This window comes from Anguilla anguilla, chromosome 19, assembly GCF_013347855.1.
Source record: "Anguilla anguilla isolate fAngAng1 chromosome 19, fAngAng1.pri, whole genome shotgun sequence".
Lineage (NCBI taxonomy): Eukaryota > Metazoa > Chordata > Actinopteri > Anguilliformes > Anguillidae > Anguilla > Anguilla anguilla.
Genome location: NC_049219.1, coordinates 9,217,569 through 9,238,727, shown reverse-complemented (window position 1 = coordinate 9,238,727; position 21,159 = coordinate 9,217,569). Strand labels below are relative to the sequence as shown.

The 21,159-nt window shown below is 52.0% G+C and overlaps 1 protein-coding gene across 2 annotated transcripts in view; it reads right to left on the bottom strand.

The window, feature by feature from the left end:
* Positions 1–18,651, bottom strand: part of itpr2 (inositol 1,4,5-trisphosphate receptor, type 2) — an 87,089-nt gene extending 68,438 nt beyond the window's left edge. The window contains exons 1-10 of one of the 2 annotated variants that reach the window (XM_035402253.1): positions 17,935–18,651; positions 11,933–12,003; positions 9,934–10,049; positions 8,823–8,909; positions 8,033–8,191; positions 7,299–7,397; positions 6,896–6,979; positions 6,429–6,575; positions 6,068–6,163; positions 320–367 (exon numbers count right to left, since the gene is read on the bottom strand). In XM_035402253.1, the coding sequence (XP_035258144.1) occupies positions 320–367; positions 6,068–6,163; positions 6,429–6,575; positions 6,896–6,979; positions 7,299–7,397; positions 8,033–8,191; positions 8,823–8,909; positions 9,934–10,049; positions 11,933–12,003; positions 17,935–18,026 (999 nt within the window). In that variant the 5' untranslated portion in view covers positions 18,027–18,651. The remainder of the gene's footprint in view (positions 1–319; positions 368–6,067; positions 6,164–6,428; positions 6,576–6,895; positions 6,980–7,298; positions 7,398–8,032; positions 8,192–8,822; positions 8,910–9,933; positions 10,050–11,932; positions 12,004–17,934) is intronic. The other variant, XM_035402254.1, reaches the window with a different exon arrangement.
* Between the last annotated feature and the right edge of the window lie 2,508 nt (positions 18,652–21,159).

The following is a 21,159-nucleotide window of genomic DNA, read 5'->3' as shown; positions in this document are numbered from 1 at the left end:
CAAAGTTATTTTGCAGGTGGCACACAGGAAAAAACCAGAGGGAAGAGGCGAGTATTTTTAAACACATAAACCCAAATTTATTAAACAAATACACATCACATGTATGCATTTGAAACGCTGACCAAAAGCAATCTTAGACAGGATACGCACACACTGACGGGTATTATGAAGACATAAAAGCACATACCATTCGCAACATATCACTCTCCAGCTGACACAATTAGGGTCACTAAAAAAAACTAATCGACCAATCAGGAAAAGTCACACCCTAGACAGCAGGACAGAGCACATAAATATAAGTGACGGCAGTCAGACTTACTCCAACTTTTGTGTCCCCACTGCCTTCAGCTCGGAAGTCTGGGTTCACCTGCGGACAACAACAGACCTGCGGTCATTCACTCGACACACTCCACTGAGCACCTCACTAAACACAGTCCACTGAGCACACAGCACACAGAGAGGGGCCTTCGCAGCGCACACAGAGAGGGGCCCTCGCAGCGCACACTCAGAGAGGGGCCCTCACAGCGCACACTCAGAGAGGGGCCCTCGCAGCGCACACACAGAGAGGGGCCCTCACAGTGCGCACACAGCACACAGAGAGGGGCCCTCGCAGCGCACACACAGAGAGGGGCCCTCACAGTGCGCACACAGCACACAGAGAGGGGTCCTCGCAGTGCACACACAGAGTGGGGCCCTCGCAGCGCGTACACAGAGAGGGGCCCTCGCAGCGCGTACACAGAGAGGGGCCCTCGCAGCGCGCACTCAGAGAGGGGCCCTCGCAGCGCGCACTCAGAGAGGGGCCCTCGCAGCGCGCACTCAGAGAGGGGCCCTCACAGTGCGCACTCAGCACACAGAGAAGGGCCCTCGCAGCGCACACAAAGAGAGGGGCCCTCGCAGCGCGCACTCAGAGAGGGGCCCTCGCAGTGCGCACACTCAGAGAGGGGCCCTCACAGTGCGCACTCAGAGAGGGGCCCTCACAGTGCGCACTCAGAGAGGGGCCCTCACAGTGCGCACTCAGAGAGGGGCCCTCACAGTGCGCACTCAGAGAGGGGCCCTCACAGTGCGCACTCAGAGAGGGGCCCTCACAGTGCGCACTCAGCACACAGAGAAGGGCCCTCGCAGCGCACACTCAGAGAGGGGCCCTCACAGCGCACACTCAGAGAGGGGCCTCGCAGCGCACACTCAGAGAGGGGCCCTCACAGCGCACACTCAGAGAGGGGCCCTCGCAGCGCACACACAGAGAGGGGCCCTCACAGTGCGCACACAGCACTCAAAGAGGGGCCCTCGCAGCGCACACTCAGAGAGGGGCCCTCACAGTGCGCACACAGCACACAGAGAGGGGTCCTCGCAGTGCACAGACAGAGTGGGGCCCTCGCAGCGCGCACACAGAGAGGGGCCCTCGCAGCGCGCACTCAGAGAGGGGCCCTCGCAGCGCGCACTCAGAGAGGGGCCCTCGCAGCGCGCACTCAGCACACAGAGAGAGGCCCTCGCAGCGCACACTCGGAGAGGGGCCCTCACAGTGCGCACTCAGCACACAGAGAAGGGCCCTCGCAGCGCGCACACAGAGAGGGGCCCTCGCAGTGCGCACACTCAGAGAGGGGCCCTCACAGTGCGCAAACAGAACACAGAGAGGGGCCTCGCAGCGCACACTCAGAGAGGGGCCCTCGCAGCGCACACTCAGAGAGGGGCCCTCGCAGTGCGCACACAGCACACAGAGAGGGGCCCTCGCAGCGCACACTCAGAGAGGGGCCCTCGCAGCGCGCACTCAGAGAGGGGCCCTCACAGTGCGCACACAGAGAGGGGCCCTCGCAGCGCGCACTCAGAGAGGGGCCCTCGCAGCGCGCACTCAGAGAGGGGCCCTCGCAGCGCGCACTCAGAGAGGGGCCCTCGCAGCGCACACACAGAGAGGGGCCCTCACAGTGCGCACACAGCACACAGAGAGGGGCCCTCACAGTGCGCACACAGCACACAGAGAGGGGCCCTCGCAGCGCACACTCGGAGAGGGGCCCTCACAGTGCGCACACAGAGAGGGGCCATCGCAGCACGCACACAGAGAGGGGCCCTTACAGCGCACACTCAGAGGGGCCCTCGCAGGGCGTACACAGAGAGGGGCCCTCGCAGCGCGCACTCAGAGAGGGGCCCTCACAGTGCGCACTCAGCACACAGAGAAGGGCCCTCGCAGCGCACACAGAGAGGGGCCCTCGCAGCGCACACTCAGAGAGGGGCCCTCACAGCGCACACACAGAGTGGGGCCCTCACAGTGCGCACACAGCACACAGAGAGGGGCCCTCACAGTGCGCACACAGCACACAGAGAGGGGCCCTCACAGTGCGCACACAGCACACAGAGAGGGGCCTCGCAGCGCGCACTCAGAGAGGGGCCCTCGCAGCGCGCACACAGAGAGGGGCCCTCGCAGCGCGCACTCAGCACACAGAGAAGGGCCCTCGCAGCGCACACACAGAGAGGGGCCCTCACAGTGCGCACACAGAACACAGAGAGGGGCCCTCACAGTGCGCACACTCAGAGAGGGGCCTCACAGCGCACACTCAGAGAGGGGCCCTCACAGTGCGCACACAGAACACAGAGAGGGGCCCTCACAGTGCGCACACTCAGAGAGGGGCCTCACAGCGCACACTCAGAGAAGGGCCCTCACAGTGCGCACACAGCACACAGAGAGGGGCCCTCACAGTGCGCACACAGCACACAGAGAGGGGCCCTCGCAGCACACACAGAGAGGGGCCCTCGCAGCGCACACACAGAGAGGGGCCCTCACAGTGCGCACTCAGCACACAGAGAGAGGCCCTCGCAGCGCACACACAGAGAGGGGCCCTCGCAGCGCACACACAGAGAGGGGCCCTCGCAGCGCACACACAGAGAGGGGCCCTCACAGTGCGCACACAGCACTCAGAGAGGGGCCCTCGCAGCGCGCACTCAGAGAGGGGCCCTCGCAGCGCACACTCAGAGAGGGGCCCTCACAGTGCGCACTCAGCACACAGAGAAGGGCCCTCGCAGGGCACACTCAGAGAGGGGCCCTCACAGTGCGCACACAGCACACAGAGAGGGGCCTCGCAGTGCACACACAGAGAGGGGCCCTCGCAGCGCACACTCAGAGAGGGGCCCTCGCAGCGCACACACAGAGAGGGGCCCTCGCAGCGCGCACTCAGAGAGGGGCCCTCGCAGCGCGCACTCAGAGAGGGGCCCTCGCAGCGCGCACTCAGAGAGGGGCCCTCGCAGCACGCACACAGCACACACAGAGGGGCCCTCGCAGTGCACACACTCAGAGAGGGGCCCTCACAGTGCGCACACAGCACACAGAGAGAGGCCCTCGCAGCGCACACACAGAGAGGGGCCCTCGCAGCGCACACACAGAGGGGCCCTCGCAGTGCACACACTCAGAGAGGGGCCCTCACAGTGCGCACACAGCACACAGAGAGAGGCCCTCGCAGCGCACACACAGAGAGGGGCCCTCGCAGCGCACACACAGAGAGGGGCCCTCACAGTGCGCACACAGAGAGGGGCCCTCACAGTGCGCACACAGCACACAGAGAGGGGCCCTCGCAGTGCACACTCAGAGAGTGGCCCTCGCAGTGTGCACTCAGAGGGGGGCCCTCGCAGCGTGCACTCAGAGAGGGGCCCTCGCAGCGCACACTCAGAGAGGGGCCCTCACAGTGCGCACACAGCACACAGAGAGGGGCCCTCGCAGCGCACACTCAGAGGGGCCCTCGCAGCGCACACACAGAGAGGGGCCCTCGCAGCGCACACTCAGAGAGGGGCCCTCACAGTGCGTACACAGAGAGGGGCCCTCACAGTGCGCACACAGCACACAGAGAGGGGCCTCGCAGCGCGCACTCAGAGAGGGGCCCTCACAGTGCGCACACAGCACACACAGAGGGGCCCTCGCAGTGCACACAGAGTGGGGCCCTCACAGTGCGCACTCAGAGAGGGGCCCTCGCAGTGCACACACAGAGTGGGGCCCTCACAGTGCGCACTCAGAGAGGGGCCCTCGCAGTGCACACACAGAGTGGGGCCCTCGCAGTGCGCACAATCAGAGAGGGGCCCTCACAGTGCGCACACAGCACACAGAGAGGGGCCCTCGCAGCGCGCACTCAGAGAGGGGCCCTCACAGTGCGCACACTCAGAGAGGGGCCCTCGCAGCACGCACTCAGAGAGGGGCCCTCGCAGCACGCACTCAGAGAGGGGCCCTCGCAGCGCACACTCAGAGAGGGGCCCTCGCAGCGCACACTCAGAGAGGGGCCCTCGCAGCGCACACTCAGAGAGGGGCCCTCACAGTGCGCACACAGCACACACAGAGGGGCCCTCGCAGTGCACACACAGAGTGGGGCCCTCGCAGCGCACACACAGAGAGGGGCCCTCGCAGCGCACACACAGAGAGGGGCCCTCGCAGTGCACACACAGATAGGGGCCCTCGCAGTGCGCACACAGCCCACAGAGAAGGGCCCTCGCAGCGCACACTCAGAGAGGGGCCCTCACAGTGCGCACACAGCACACAGAAAGGGGCCCTCGCAGCGCACACTCAGAGAGGGGCCCTCACAGTGCGCACACAGCACACAGAGAGGGGCCCTCGCAGCGCACACTCAGAGAGGGGCCCTCGCAGCGCACACACAGAGAGGGGCCCTCGCAGCGCACACTCAGAGAGGGGCCCTCACAGTGCGTACACAGAGAGGGGCCCTCACAGTGCGCACACAGCACACAGAGAGGGGCCTCGCAGCGCGCACTCAGAGAGGGGCCCTCACAGTGCGCACACAGCACACACAGAGGGGCCCTCGCAGTGCACACAGAGTGGGGCCCTCACAGTGCGCACTCAGAGAGGGGCCCTCGCAGTGCACACACAGAGTGGGGCCCTCACAGTGCGCACTCAGAGAGGGGCCCTCGCAGTGCACACACAGAGTGGGGCCCTCACAGTGCGCACAATCAGAGAGGGGCCCTCACAGTGCGCACACAGCACACAGAGAGGGGCCCTCACAGGGCGCACACAGCACACAGAGAGGGGCCCTCGCAGCGCGCACTCAGAGAGGGGCCCTCACAGTGCGCACACAGAGAGGGGCCCTCGCAGCACGCACTCAGAGAGGGGCCCTCGCAGCGCACACTCAGAGAGGGGCCCTCGCAGCGCACACTCAGAGAGGGGCCCTCGCAGCGCACACTCAGAGAGGGGCCCTCGCAGCGCACACTCAGAGAGGGGCCCTCACAGTGCGCACACAGCACACACAGAGGGGCCCTCGCAGTGCACACACAGAGTGGGGCCCTCGCAGCGCACACACAGAGAGGGGCCCTCGCAGCGCACACACAGAGAGGGGCCCTCGCAGTGCACACACAGATAGGGGCCCTCACAGTGCGCACACAGCCCACAGAGAAGGGCCCTCGCAGCGCACACTCAGAGAGGGGCCCTCACAGTGCGCACACAGCACACAGAGAGGGGCCCTCGCAGCGCACACTCAGAGAGGGGCCCTCACAGTGCGCACACAGCACACAGAGAGTGGCCCTCGCAGTGCACACACAGAGAGGGGCCCTCGCAGCGTGCACACAGAGAGGGGCCCTCGCAGCGCACACTCAGAGAGGGGCCCTCACAGTGCCCTCGCAGCACACACTCAGAGAGGGGCCCTCGCAGTGCGCACACTCAGAGAGGGGCCCTCGCAGTGCGCACACTCAGAGAGGGGCCCTCGCAGTGTGCACACTCAGAGAGGGGCCCTCGCAGTGGCCCTCAGAGCGACCCTCAGAGCGGGTGCCTGGCGCTGCGTAGCGATGGCACACGGTAGCGGAGCAGGCCGACGGCTGAACGTCTGCATGTCTATCAGACTGCTGCGCCGGGCACGGGGGGCTGGCATTCCAGTGGCAACACTGCCATCTACAGGCAGACTGCAGCAGCTGCAGCGTCCTTCCAGCATCCAGTCGCAGAAGCCTTCAACAGCGGGGTGAAACCGGCCGGGTTTGTTCGCCGTGTTTAAAAATGTCTGTGGGGGGAGAGGGGCGGGGGGGAAAAGAGAGGGGCGGAGGAAAGGTGGAGAGCAGTGGAGGAAAGCAGGAGGGGCGTAGGTGGAAGCGGGCTGACCTCAGCTGCCAGGTAGTTCCCCGTGGCGAGGTGCTTGAAGCGGAAGAGGCTGTTCCACTGGCCGGCCCCTCCCCTACAGGGGTCATAGTGCACCACCTGCAAAACATCACACCAATCAGCTACTCTGTACGGCTAAACGCGGCACTATGGCAACCACAGCTTACAGAATGAGCTAAAGTGTGTCTATTAGGCTTGTTTAACTGTGTGTACACTGCAAATAATTATTTTCCTTTCAGGAAAAAGTTTATCTATTCTAGCCCTAAGGTGTGATCATATGAGATATGAGTCATTGTTTGCCCTAATGACTGTTCTTGATGGAATCTGTGGCATGGATGAATGACTGGGGTGGGGGTGGCCTTGCCTCTATTTCCCAGAGTGCTTTGGAGCTGGTGGCGGAGGTGGCGGACTGGCGCAGGGTGGTCCGGAGGAAGATGTGCTGCTGCTGCTTGTACTCGTCGCAGGTCAGGAACTTCTCCTGCTCGGCGTGGAACAACCGGACCACATCGCCCTGGGAGAAAGACCAACACCGTGAACTACACGCCACACACTACAGAGCGCACCACAAACTACAGACCACACCACACACTACAGAGCGCACCAGAAACTACAGAGCACACCAAACTACAGACCACACCACAAACTACAGACTACACCAAAAACTCACAGCCCTTTTTGTTTGGAGGAACATAAAAGACACTGCTTCTAAACTCCATTACATCAAACAAGGCCCATCAAGAAGGTAAGAGCATTGAAACTTTGCATGTGCCTGACTATGTCTGTTAGAGTTCACTCTGAGAGGGGGCCAGCAACAGATGACAATTCACTCACCCCCTTTAAGATGTCCTCCTTGTAGTCACTGAACTTCATGAAGAGAGCGACTTTCCAGCTGGTGTTGCAGTTCACCGCATTGACCTGTCAGCACAGGGAATCAAGCACAGCAGCGATCGGGGTTTAGCCTCCAGCCTCAGCGACTTTTAAACGGCACAACAGCTGGAAAGGTTCAGAGCTAAAGTTCACACAATCCGTTCTCCATTACATAATCCATGAACTCGGTTCATCATGAAAACCTTTCAAAAAAACCAGAAAATTTTCCATTAAAAAAAATCTTGAAGCCACCAGAAGACTGCACACTCCAGAGCCAATCAGGACTGAGGCTGCATCAGGTGCAGCTGAGAGAGGCGGGTAGGAGAGCCAATCAGGACAGAGGCTGTAGTGGGGAGGAGCCACTCACCTCCTTGCATCCGGCGTTGTCCAGCAGCTCGATGTTGCTGGCGTGGAGGGGCTGCCCGGCGTTCACAGGCATCAGCACCACCTTGTCCCCGACCACCACCTGGAGAACAGAGAGGCAGTGAGACCGGACGAGAGCAGACATCACCGCGGATAAACAGGAGGAACAGACAGACCAGGAACGAGGTCACTTCCTGTTTCACACACACACACAACCAGAGTCAGATTTCCCTCCCTAATGAAGACCCAACAAACACACACAGTCAGATTTCCCTCCCTAACGGGGACCTAACACACACACACAGTCAATCAGGTTTCCCTCCCTAACAGCGACCCAACACACACAGCCAGGTTTCCCTCCCTAACAGCGACCCAACACACACACACACACACACACACACACACACACAGCCAGGCTTCCCTCCCTAACAGCGACCCAACACACACACACACACACACACACACACAGCCAGGTTTCCCTCCCTAACAGCGACCCAACATACACACACACAGCCAGATTTCCCTCCCTAACGGGCACCCAACACACACACACACACACACAGCCAGGTTTCCCTCCCTAACAGCGACCCAACACACACACACACACACACACACACACACACACAGCCAGGCTTCCCTCCCTAACAGCGACCCAACACACACACACACACACACAGCCAGGTTTCCCTCCCTAACGGGCACCCAAGCGGTCCCCCTCTAGTAGGCTGTGTAACCCACATTGTCCCCTTCGCTGCGCAGCTTCCAGAAGGGCTGGATGTAGAACCAGGAGCCCTCGTTCCCCGCCGCGTCCAGGGACACGCGCATGGCGTTCTTCTCCAGCAGCGCCGGGAGCCGCTTGTTCACCGTCAGGAACTTGTTGCTCTTGATGTGAAGCAACTGCAAGGGGGGGGGGAAAAAAAGCAACCAAAACACGTGTTCAGAAGGAAGGGGCAGAGCGCAAGGCTCAGTTCCAAAAGGAGCACTTCCTCCTCCTCACTAGAGGTACAACTTGTATAAATTTTGATTTAAACTGACTTTCATAACATATTTTCGCCCAAACAAAATTGTTTTTCACTAAAAGGAACGTTGAGATCTTAAATGCTAAACGTAACAAATGACTATTTATGTTGTAAACAGCATCCTCTATTGGTAAAAAGTAGTATTATGCACCACAGTGAAAACTAAATCTATGATCAAATAAGTACCTTTACAAAAAGGGAAGGACATTTAAATCAGTAAAAACACTGAAAAATACAATGATTTTAACAAAAATAAGGCTCTGTTCCAGCATTATAGTATAGAAAATATTATAATGCAACACTAAAGTGCATCTGCATTGAAGAATCCACAAAATAAATACCAAAAAATGTACGTCAAGTGTGGGTTACTTGAACTATGTTACCATAGTACAGGTGTGGGTTACCTGAATGATGTTACCATAGTACAGGTGTGGGTTACCTGAATGATGTTACCATAGTACAGGTGTGGGTTACCTGAATGATGTTACCATAGTACAGGTGTGGGTTACCTGAATGACGTTGCTGTATTTGACCACTTCTCCCAGCAGTTTCTTGTTCTCTGTATCATTCTGCTTCTGCTCCAGTTTTGCTGCATGCTGGTAAGAATGTGTGAACTGGTCAGATGGTCACATGATTTTTCCCACAATGCAATATCAAACCAGTATATCAGGACTGAAGAATAATGTTTCCGATTTGGTGTGCTCAGCATGCTTCATAAAACAGAACAGACACTGGACAAAAAAAAAAAAGATGCAAGGCCATCAACCGCCAAATCCATTTAAACCATTAGCATACTGTGCAGCTAACAGATGACCACAATATTAAGGGGCAGCGATTAGCCAGAGAGAATACAGTGGGCACACGCATTCTCTATTTAAAACAAGGGTCCAAGTGCATTGTGGGACTCATGCAGAGCGTGTGAGAGGCAGGGAGCTCTAATGACACAGTCAGCTCTGGCACGACAGCGTGCATTCTGGGATTTCGTGAAAACGTCCCAACAAAGATAGTTACCCAACGAAGCAAGACGTTTCACTCATGGTTTCCGAAAAGGCTTTAATATTATGCTGTTGATACGTCCGGGAATTTTTATTAAAAAACAAATGCTCGCGTTGAGGACAATGTCAGTTGTAAAGATATATTTTTCAAAACGATAATTAAGAAATGTAGACAAAATATGGACGCTAATGTTTTTAGTTTTTTTCCATTGGAGAAAATTCCATTATTGCATTTAGTGTTGGTGTAGGCCTACAAAAACCACAGTTTTATCCAGCATGTGAGAAAGAATTTTGAGGCGACACCCTATTTTTCTTGGAGCGCTAGGCGGTTTTCGAGCAGGGCGGGGCAGTGGGGAAGGGTGTTGAGAGAGGGTGTGGAGCGGCTACACACCCTCGTGAGTGAGAAGCGGGATTTAATATCACTCAACACCGCACGCACACACACACTCTGAACTCACCACACCAGGACACTCTGGAGGAAACTGCGAGACAGTGCGTAGGGGGGGTCCATTACAGGACATCTTTGTGGGGACTACGACCGGCCAGGAGATACACAGTGTGTAACAGACCATAACAGGACATCTTTGTAGAGACTTCGACTGGTTGGTACACACAAACGACCCACCTGTAGCTTCTTTAGCAGGTCTTCCTCAGTGTTGTTGCCCTGTTTTCCTTGCTTAGCCTTCCAGAACTGCTTCTGTGCGGAGTATCTGTTCATAGGGCAGACCTTGAACAGGCAGTCTGGTGAAATAAAAAAAATGAAAAAAGAAGGACACTTCAGGACACAAGGACAGGTGAAGTTTCTTTGCAAAGGGAATGCGTACAGGTTCCTTAATCGAGCTCGAAACTGCCCTGTTCTGCCCGTTTGGAATGGCCACAATCTCCTCTGAATCACACCATAACAAAAATAAATATAACCTGCAATTAAACCTTTTGTTTCATTATTGAGTTGTTTATAATTTTGCTAAATTATTGGTAAAATTCCTCCTTATTTCGAAAATTACTGAAATGGGCAGAAGTAGAATTCTATTGGGATCTAAAGGGTTAATTATTATTCAAGCATTTCATGTTAGCTACTTACAAACACAAGTAGTGTTATACAGGATATGCATCTATTTCACTGAGTCATGGTTATTACTTCACTCATCACAATATTATGTAACTATATTCCAAAACCAATGTTTGCCATCAAGCAATTATCATAATAATAATAAATGGGGAATGTGATAATTGTTATCTAGAAAGCAGTTCAAGAGGGTGAGCTGATCTTGGCTGACTTCAACTTTCTCCTGTAGCAAAAGAAACAAGTTATGAAACCAGATGCTAAATATATTGCACTATGTCATGAACATTTTCAACCTTGTCATTTATTATCATTATTATTATTATTGTTATTATTATGAAAGAAGCGTTAACTTGTGCAGAAAGGTGTCATGTTTAACTTCTTAACAGCAGCCAGGTTCAGTTCACTTACAGATTCTTTGCAACACATGCTCTTACCAGGGCCCACACCTTTGTACACAATCGTAAGTACCTCTGGATAAGAGAGCCTGCTCAATGCCAACATGTAGACCCACGTTGCCCTAATCTGACTGCAAACAGAGGCCATGCTGTTGGCAACTGCTCAGCAGCTAAAAAAGCTAAAACGGCTAACACTGAAACAACCAAAATTGTACATTGAAAGTGCAGGGGGAAAAAAAAAAAGGCTAGCCGGTAACTGTTAGCAGCAGTACTCATGATCAGAGGGCTTGAGTTTCCTCAACAAAAAGTTTGGTTTCATTTACAAACAAAAAGTTGAGAAACTCAAAAGCTAGCTCTTCTGGCCGCTGAGAAGAGTTCTCCCACAGATCCGTACGTGCCTGGAATGGCACATTTCCAGGCCTAGATGTGTGCCACGCAGCGCACCTATATAAAAACCTCACACAAAGCCCCCTTTCATAGGCCGGCGCCGCTCCAGGAAGCTGTAAAATGGGGGCAACCAGGGAGCCAAGGACACGCGGTGCCGTTGTTCTGCCGGGGTGGATTCCGGGCCTTTCCGGGCCTGGTCTCACCCCAGAGGCGCCGCCTCCACCCCGAGCCCGGGCCACGGAGCCGGCCGCGGGTTCGAACGGGACGAAACTCCAGCGGGTTTTTCCCCGGGGTGCAGCCGAGCTCAAACCTGCACTTATGGACCCCGCCGTCACTTAAAAACAGTGCCAACGTCTTGCCGAACACAGCCTCTAAGCAGTCATCATCCACACAGCAGGATCATCATTACCAACGCAGTCATCACAACCCTAATCACAAAAGTAAATCAATCCTCATCAATGGGCAGCTGCTTCATTTAATGTGTATCACCATACAGAAGTCTTATAAGTCATACTTGTTTCTTCATTAAGGTCAGAATTAACTTTTTTTAATACGGCTATTTTCCAATGGCTATTTTTCTACCAATTAACATCCCTGTTTTTTTGTTTCTTTCTTTTTCCACCGCCCCATTTGTAACAACCAATCGTGTTTGAGACCCTCCCCCAACGCTGGAACTCCCTCCTACAGTGAAGTAGCCTGCGCCGTCGGCAACCGCCGTCGGCAACCGCCGCCGCTTCGAGCGCCGCGGTCCGCCGACAACACGGCGTCTCGCTCACCTCTGAACTTTTTGGGAGGGTTGGCCAGGTCCCCGGCGTCCGGCTGCACCACGCAGCGGTCGTCCACCAGCCTAGACGAAGAAAACAGTTATAATCGGTTAGAAATTTAAAGTGGCGGGACACCCAAGATCCACGCATAAGTCATTACTGTAAAAGAGGTTTCCAGTTTAAGGTACGCTATAGGCATGTGCTAAAATTGCACGCATGGTTCATATGTTGTAGTTCTTCAGTTATGTTTCATTTTTAATAATAATGTCTGAACGATGCTGTTTGGGGTTAGGGGCAGGGTTTTGCTGTATAGTTGTTTTTTGTTTTTTTTTTAAGCTCTGCTTGAAATGACAGCCAGGCCAACTGGAGAGAGAACTAATTCTGACTGTTTTCCCTGTGAGGAAACCCTGCCCTGGGTCCAAAACACCATCGGCGTCTTCTGCAGTCCTGGTGCAGGGCGCTCCTCGTGGTTTTTAATGGCCTCGGTCCGGAACGTGGAGCCCATACACCCACTTGCTAGAGCGGGTCCTCGGGTTTTTGTGCAAACCGCTACACTTTCCGTCCGTAGGGCTATCTGACTTCAGTCCTGACTGACTTTCCACGTCCGTTTGAACCACTGACGTTCCGAGAGTTCGGAAATGGAGCCTAAATTGGTTCAAATCAAGGTGGCGATTGGCGGCGCCGGGCTGGGAACTAAGGAATCGGTGTCTGCTGACTTTGCGCATAGACTAAAGGACCTGCGCTGTGTTTCGCGACAAAAATCTCTTTCCTTGAGAGGGAGCTGCAGCAAGCTACCCCAGACGTCTCTTTGCACCCAAACCAGAGTGGCCAGTTGCGCCTCTGTCGTCACGGCTACGCCAGATGAGCAACACCGAACACCGAACAAACAGGAAAGAGGCTTCTGCTAGAGCCAAGCATGCAAACGTCGCTGCAAAAATACCCACGTGCCCCCAAGCAGTCGCACCTCCCCCCGCACGCACTGCTTTTGACTGACAGGCATGTCCCTACACACGGGCTCACCTCAACCACATTCCAAGTGCTTTAAATTCAGAATAAGGAGGAAGACCATACAGTACAGTACCACACCACAATTCTGGACACAAAGAGCTCGTTAAGGGCTGAAATTATACTGCGTATCTTAACAAGGCGCCGAACGTTGGGCTGCATGTTCAGTTGCCACGGCATTATCCGATACGCTGTATTTATTGATAGACTGCAGGTGGCCGTTCGAAGAACACACTTCCTGAACCAAAAAAACAACAAACTCTCTCTCATACAGCGAGAACATTGCTTAGTTCTGATATCCGGGGGGGGGGGGATAGGGGGGGCAGGGGATTCACAGAATGCATTTTAATGACACCCCCCCCCCCCCCATTTCTCCTCAATGTGAAGCACCCAGCAGTATTCATCATCGGAGCTTGTTGATGTAACCTCCACTACGAGTTCAGTACGATGCAGACGCACTCTCTCTCCTTTCATAGCTGCCGATGACATCACACGCTTTAATTAAATGGCATGTACAGTCGTACAAAATTTGACAATGTTTAGCACTGTCCAATTATGTCTGACTAACACACAGTAGCTACTAACTAACTTGTGAGGAACATGTGGGCGTGGTAAAAATGATAATTATTATTATAACTATAATTTGTATTTTCAATTGCCAACACAACCAATTTACTTTTTCCACATTTATGTATGGAATGGCTCTCCAGGGCCTCCATCCACAAGCAGAGGAAACACTGCTTTGAGCACAGAGCAGGGAAGCCTAGCCTGAAGCCACAGTCACCTACACCTACACCCTCCAGATAAGCACACTCACACTCGCGTCCCCTTCACTATACCTCACAGTGCACGTTGATATACGCCCTTATCGCACAACTGCAAGACCCGACGTCTCTACTTCCTTAAACGCCTCTGCTCCTTATCGTACAACTAGAAACACTATCAAACACTGGACAATGAGTTAAATCACCCCAGCAGGTTAGGTAGTCTGCCACATTAAATGGAGAGTATGAGCAGGTTAGGTAGACCGCCACATTAAATGGAGAGTATGAGCAGGTTAGGTAGACCGCCACATTAGCTTAGGGACAAATGGAATAAGGGTTGACAGTACAGAAACTAAGCTGCTTCTACTCTCCTGGTCCAGAGCAAGCTTCAGCTTGTACCGGGAGAGAAAGCGGGACCGTGTCCTTGTGTCCACGACAGCTCGTGTCAGGGCCTATTTTTGTCAGAGGAAGTTTAGTTCATGATATCTTATCACGGCCTTCTCTGAGATTACGAAAGTTCTGTCCTTGCATTCTGGGAAAGGTAGTCCTTTTTTTTCCCCCCCCAAAGATTGTCAGACCTTTCTATTCAAAACGGCAGCTAAACTACGCCGGTGATTGTATTCAAAAGCAGGGCGAGGTAAGCGCACGGCGGCAGGAAGCGCTAATTTCGCGGCCAAAACAAAGGCGCGCATTGTCCGCCACTTAATTGGGCCCCCCCTTCCTTAACGGCATCCAGTCCGCGTCTAAAGGAGAAACAATAGAGGCTAATAGGATGTGTATCAAGTGCAAAAATCTGGACAACAGGAAATGTGGAATATAAACTTCTCAGTGGAGCTCATAAAAGAGTGATGCTGAGAGAGAGGGGAGAAGGGTGAGGGCAGGCTGGTCAGAGGGGAGAGGGGAGAAGGGTGAGGGCAGGCTGGTCAGAGGGGAGATGAGACAGGGGCCAGCTGTTCAATCAGCTGAATTTAATTATCAAATAAATTTGGTTAATTGTTTGATTGAGTAACTAAGGGGGAGGTAACTTTTTCACATGGGTGACATCGGGGTTTGGTAACTTTTTTCATTAAACAAATGAATAATAATTTTAAAAATGCATTTTGTGTTTATTCAGGTTCCCTTTGCCTAACATTACATTTTGTCAAAAATTCTGTCTGAAAATATTCAGTGTGACAAATGCACAATAATAATCAGGAAAGGGGGAAAATACTTTTTCACAGCACTGTATATACTTTAGTTACTCCATCCATCCATTAACTATACCCACTTATTCCTGGTCAGGGTCACAGGGGGCTGGAGCCTATCCCAGCATGCAGTGGGCGAGAGGCAGGAATCAGCGCCTACAGGCGTCGTCACGGCGAGAAGCGACCGGGGAGGGGGAGAGCGAGTCGCCCGAGGCGGTGGGACGGAGAAAGCCGGGCGGGGTGCGAGGATCGAGACCGAGTTCGGCAGACCTGCTCCGCTCACTGCCCCCGAAGGCCAGACGAAAAGCAGCCAAACTTTGACAGACTTTGCAGACAAAACCAGCGCCGATCCTGTTTGTTTTTCTGGGACAGTGATTAAACGCAGCCAACAATCGGCACGGGGGGCGGGGGGGGGGGGTCTGCATCCCCGGCCCTGGGGGGGCCACGGGGTCTGCTGTTTTTTAGGCTGGACCGCAACAGCGTGGGGCCAGCCCTACAAACGCGAATGTCTGTGACTGACTGAGTGAGTGAGTGAGCGAGTGAGCGATGAAGTTACACCATTGGTCGGCCGGATGAAGTGCGTTAGGTCCAGCCATACACTAGGATTTGACCTGGTCTTGTTTTCCACTGTGACTCAGCCCTCAGCAGATGGGCTAAAGCTGCTGCTCACATCTTTACTGTGAAAAGAAGTGAACCTACTTAGGCCCCATACGTTTTAATTCACGGATACTCCCAAATAAACCTCAGCAGCTAACAATACAGAGTGCAGAGTGTGGCCACCCGACTCCAGTACAGCCCTCCCAGGCGCCGTCACGTCAGGGGCCTTGTCTGATCTCGCGACCTGCCGCAGCACGCCCCAAATGCAAAACCGTTCCTCTGGAACTAGAGAACCAGAACTAGAAAACCAATCACTGGCCCCCGGGGCAGCGAGCTAGCGGCTCCGCCTAGCCGCCGATCCGCTTTGAAGCGGGGTGGGAAACTAACACCGGCCGCCAGCTGAGCTCAGGCAAAAACGTTATCTGTGGGCTGGTGCGTTAAGTCTATTCTAAAGTCTAGTTGTCTGGTAAAACAGTGAAACTGGCTGGTGAATTTTGGGATGCACCGGCCACTGTGGCTATTGGACGGAAAGGCTAGCTTTCCGGCGCTGTTTTCAAACCTCACATCCCGGCTCTGGTTTCTCTGTATCGCAACCTCTGGGGCGACAGACTCCCCCCCCCCCCCCCCCCCCCCCAAAAGTTACAATGACACAGCAGTCTTCTGTTGTGGACTGAAGACCGACCTCTTCAGACTGTCCCCACTTCTCCTCCTATCAGCACTCAGAACCCCCCCCCCCCCCCCCCCCAAAGCCCTCCTATGCCCCCCCTAAATGTAAAAATGATCCAAGAGCACCAGAAAAGCTTTAGTTTTTTTACGCTTTGACCAAATATTCAAAATTCCACACGAAACACACAATATTCCAGCGCTCGTCGTCAAACGACTGCCTTGAATGGCGTTTTGAAATTGTTTTTTTTTTTGTTTTTTTTTTGCAAGCGGTCATAAGATTCAGAACGCTGAAGCGGTCGCCCGCTTGCTGCGCAGACTGGCCCCAGCTGAGATAAGGCCGGACTGCGGGTCGAGCTCATGCCGGGGTTAATGAGTTACAGGACTGCTTGCCTTTCTGAAGCCAGTTTTTTCCAAACACACCTGCTTTCCATTCAGCCAGCGACAACATAACCCCCGGGACACACTTCCACAAGCCGGGCACTGGACCCAAACTAGACGTTCCCGGCACCAAAAGCAAGTGAGAAGGGCTGGGCATTAAAACGTAATAATCATCACAGTTTTAGAGCACAATAACGGTTGGGTCTATTGGCTGGCTTTAATCATACCTCCGAACTTCTCAGGCCACAATCCTATATACCGGGTGTAGATATGACAGCCAATCAGAAGCACCGCCATGAAACTTCCACGGGATGCGTTTTGATTGATCACATGCATGGTCTTGCTGCTGATTGGCTGTCAGACCAACCAGGAGCAGTGGTGATTTTCTTCCCAGAAGCATTTAATCTGCTTCTGACGTTTTTTTTTGGCTCACTATGCATCCGGTGCGATAAAAGAAAAAAACGTACCGCTTGGCTGCGATGACTGCCATTTCGCTCAAAAATATTTTATAAATGTAAACATGGTTTATTACATTTATCCCCCATCACTCGAGGTGAGGAATGCAATTTTATAAACACAGCAGTCACCTTCTGCCAAGGCAACAGACAGGCTTTACTATAGTCCATGGCACTGATCGACAAGGAAATGGCCCAACTAAATTTTCAATACAAGTATCATTTCCAGGGTAGAAGGCCACAGCCTTTGTTTGTCACATATGACTGAGATATTGACAATGTCGTTTATGTTTTTTACAATGACAGAATGACTTTGCTCAACTTGTCATGACTGGACCTAACTAAACAATATTTCTTGGACGCACACGTATACTCAGAAACTAGGCTGCTGCAATATTGCTTCTATTTCAAAGACTTACACGTTTCGCTTAGAAATGACTGCAGAATTCCAGCGTAGAGCTTGGACTGTTTCGCCACTCCGCGTTGTTTCCAAATGGCAAATCAACTCCCTGGCCGCTGTTGAACAGCCCTTGGTAGTTAGATAATTAATTGTTCGTTGCTAAGGGATGATAAACCTGGTGGCCCGGCTAAATCCAGTTAATGGACAACTCAGCAGCATTTGTTTATGTAAATTAGACATGTTTGAACTCTGAGGTTATACTCGCAGAGGCTTTGCACTGCAGTTAGCTAAATGTTTTGCATAAAAATGCAATCTGTTTACCCGGACGCAGTACAGTTTCCCCACCTCAGTGCAGTTGTCAGCAGAAGGCCTTTCAACAACTTTAAATTACTTCCTACTTCGTGCAACAGGCAATGTGAATGCGCCCTCTCTTCACAAACGAAACGGCGTTTTCGTTCAAATTCGATTGGACTCGTGTATCAGTGTGGCTGTAAAATTAAACAATGTCACAAATGCTACTGAAAACAGATTTGTTTGTTCTTAATTAGGCAGCGAAGATACCTACCCCAAAGTGCTAATGAAGCCATTCACCGTTCCTTCCGCATAGAGGGAAACTATGTCACCGATGTGAAGAAAACTGGATCTGTGATCAGACATGTTTTGTCAGATTTTCTCCAGTTTGACTCCCAGGCAAGAGAGACACATAAACTCTGAGTAAAGTATGCAGCTTGGCAAAGCTGACCGCACAGAATCGTTGCAGCGTGTCTTCGATATTTCCTGCGCTTCGGGGTCCTCCCTCGAGTTCAGAAAAGTCGACCTCCGAAACGGAAAAGCATGTTTAGTAGCCTAGGTGCCGCGCTGGGGGAGAAAAAAACGATGGCGTCACCGAGAGAGGACCGCAGCCTTCGATTAGCGTCTGCAGTATATCGTTTCAATTCATGTGTTCAACTCCTTCCTGAGCCTCGAACAGACGCTCAAGATTCGGCACTTCATTCACGCGCTGGGAGGAGACAGCCTCGCCCGGGTTAAATGAGCCTTCGCCTGTAGTGAAGGAAGTTGCACGAGACTGCCGGGGCAAGCTACGCGTACTTCGGTAAATGGTTAATAAATTAGCCTATCAAAGGTTTTCCAACATACCACTGCTTCAAGCAGCAAAAAAATCAAAAAGAACTATATACAATTTATAGAATGTAAACGAAATGTGAACACAAACATTTTAGAAGTTTGCATCCAGACTTTTGCTGTTCTGCGCGTAACGGTTGTCGAACTGGTTAAATCTGTACGTACTGAACCATCCCCCTTAATAGTGAACAGGTGTCACAATCAGCCTCGTTTCAAAGTCAAAACTAGCTTTCTGTTTTTTCCTTCTTTAATCCTTTATTTATGCATCTATTGTTTATTTATCCAAAACGTACAGAACAAGCTAAAACAATTAACTGAATTTGCAAACCAACGAAACGTATGTTAGGCAACAACGAAATAACAGCAATCGAAACAATAACAATGTATTTAAAACGGGGTTTTTAGAGAACTTAATGATAAAACTTAGGGAAACGGTCAGAAAATAAAGTGGCAAACAAATAACGAATCGCACATATCGAATAATTCTCCATGCCTCATTATTGACATGGAAGAAGTTAGGAAGCGCTAAACCATTTTTAAGTATATTAGCTCTCGCCAGATTAGAATGCTATTGGCATTCCTGATGTGACTCCTGGCGTCGAGTTACTGTTTTGTTTGCATTTAGGACAAACCCCAGAACAAGTAAAGTCACATTTGTTTCTAAAAACAGGAGCTGAATAAACCTTCTACAGCCTTTATGTAGAAGGCGTAGTCTTTTCATGTATTTGTACTCACCTATAAGCTGTTGGTGTACTGTTAAACTTTTTAATAACATTTCAAACATTTAAACAAAGGTTCATATATCCACAGATCTATTAGAAGCTTTGCACAAACACTTAACCAATTTCAAAGTTTCGCACATGGAGAAAATATTTTAAACAGCTGTAAATGTTGTGTTTACATAAATATATCATACGTTAACCAAATGGGACATGCCTGTCACGATCAAAGCTTAGCAACTGATACATGTTTTTAAAGTCTTACATGTTTAGTAAATGAGAGGTGTAAATAAATGAACACTCCAGTATAAATATATCGGGTCGAGTTGTAGAAATGGGTGGGCCTGCAGTTTCGCTGTGATACTCTTGCATAGCTTTTAAAACCTAATGACCGTTAACATTCATCCCAGACAACTGGCTCATTACATCTGCAACTCTACACCATCTCTGAGGAATGGTTAAAATATGGCCATTTGTGATGGCTGAGAATGGAACAAAAATAAAACCACTGACTTTTTTTTTTTTTTGCATTATTAGTAGATAACAAAATGTCCTGCTAAGTGCAGTGTCGTTTGACGTTTTTTTTTGGCGTTTCCTGTCCACGATAGCAGCCAGGACCTTAGCGTTAATGAATATTAACACAGCATCTAATTTTAGCACTCTGATTAGAAGTTATCCAGTAGACTTCAGTCATGTGCAAAATACCATAAAACCTCCCAATCCACAAACTTCAATCAGAAGGGTGGAGCTGTAGGTTGGTGGGCAGAGGACACAGCAAATACAGAGTATTGTGTGGCGGTGGAGAACACAGCGAATACAGAGTATTGTGTGGTGGGGAGAGGACAAAGCAAATACAGTGTATTGTGTGGCGGTGGAGAACACAGCGAATACAGAGTATTGTGTGGTGGGGAGAGGACAAAGCAAATACAGTGTATTGTGTGTATTGGACCTGTAGCTTGGATACAGATCCAAGGTGGCGGTCTACTCAGGGTAGCAGGAAGGTTTAATGAGTCATCAGTCTTTCAGCACCAGTTTTTCTGTTTGATTTTTGGGGAGAGGTCGTAAGATTCACGCTGGCTTAGGCTGTTACTGCACATGCCTGCAGGGTCAAAGGTCAAACCGGGCCGTGTAATTCCTGTGTACACACTTTGTGCGCCAACACCAAAACTGCCACAAACTTGAATTAGGTATTTTTGTGTTGACGAACAGTTTTTTGGTTCAAAAAATTTTTGTCGGGAAAATGTTATAGATGTGGCAACTGCCATTTTCATAACCTTTCACCATTAACTTATTACTGTCCTATGTATTTCTAATAAACCACACTCATTCAGTAATACAGTATATTTCTTTGTAAAAACCCAATGTGTTCATTTAGCTATGTAGCAAGAATGTTGTCGGCTAATCCCTTAATTTATTCATTGTGTGCATTTCATCAAAAATCCTACCCCCCCGCCCTCCTCCTGCTGCTGATGCTGGTGCTGCTGCTGACCTGGGCCAATCGGGGCCAGGCCTCGGAGAGACCGTCCAGCTGCCCCGCTGCGTCCGTGCCGCGAGGCAGCATCACCTCATCATCGCAATCTGTAAACGAAGCATTTCTGACTACATCGCCGCAATTCCAGCTGCAGGCCTCCATGACTTCACAGCTGGAAGCGGGAAACCCAAAAACTACTCAGTCTAGACTGGAGAGCCTATTTCCTACCAACTCGCAACTCGAACAGAGGAGTTCGGTGACAAGTATTCTTCAGTTTAAGTCAACTGCGCCCAGTTCATTGTGGGCAGCAACGCCAGATTTAGTAACAGGAAGCGCAAGGCAAGCAACGAGTTTGGCCTGGTCAGATAACATTGCAGAGGCTGCACTACTCTTGTGCTCTGCGTTACAGTCCTATTGCAAGCTCTCTTACGACAGGAAACACGAAAGTGCGAAGACTACCATCACGGAGCAAAGCAAC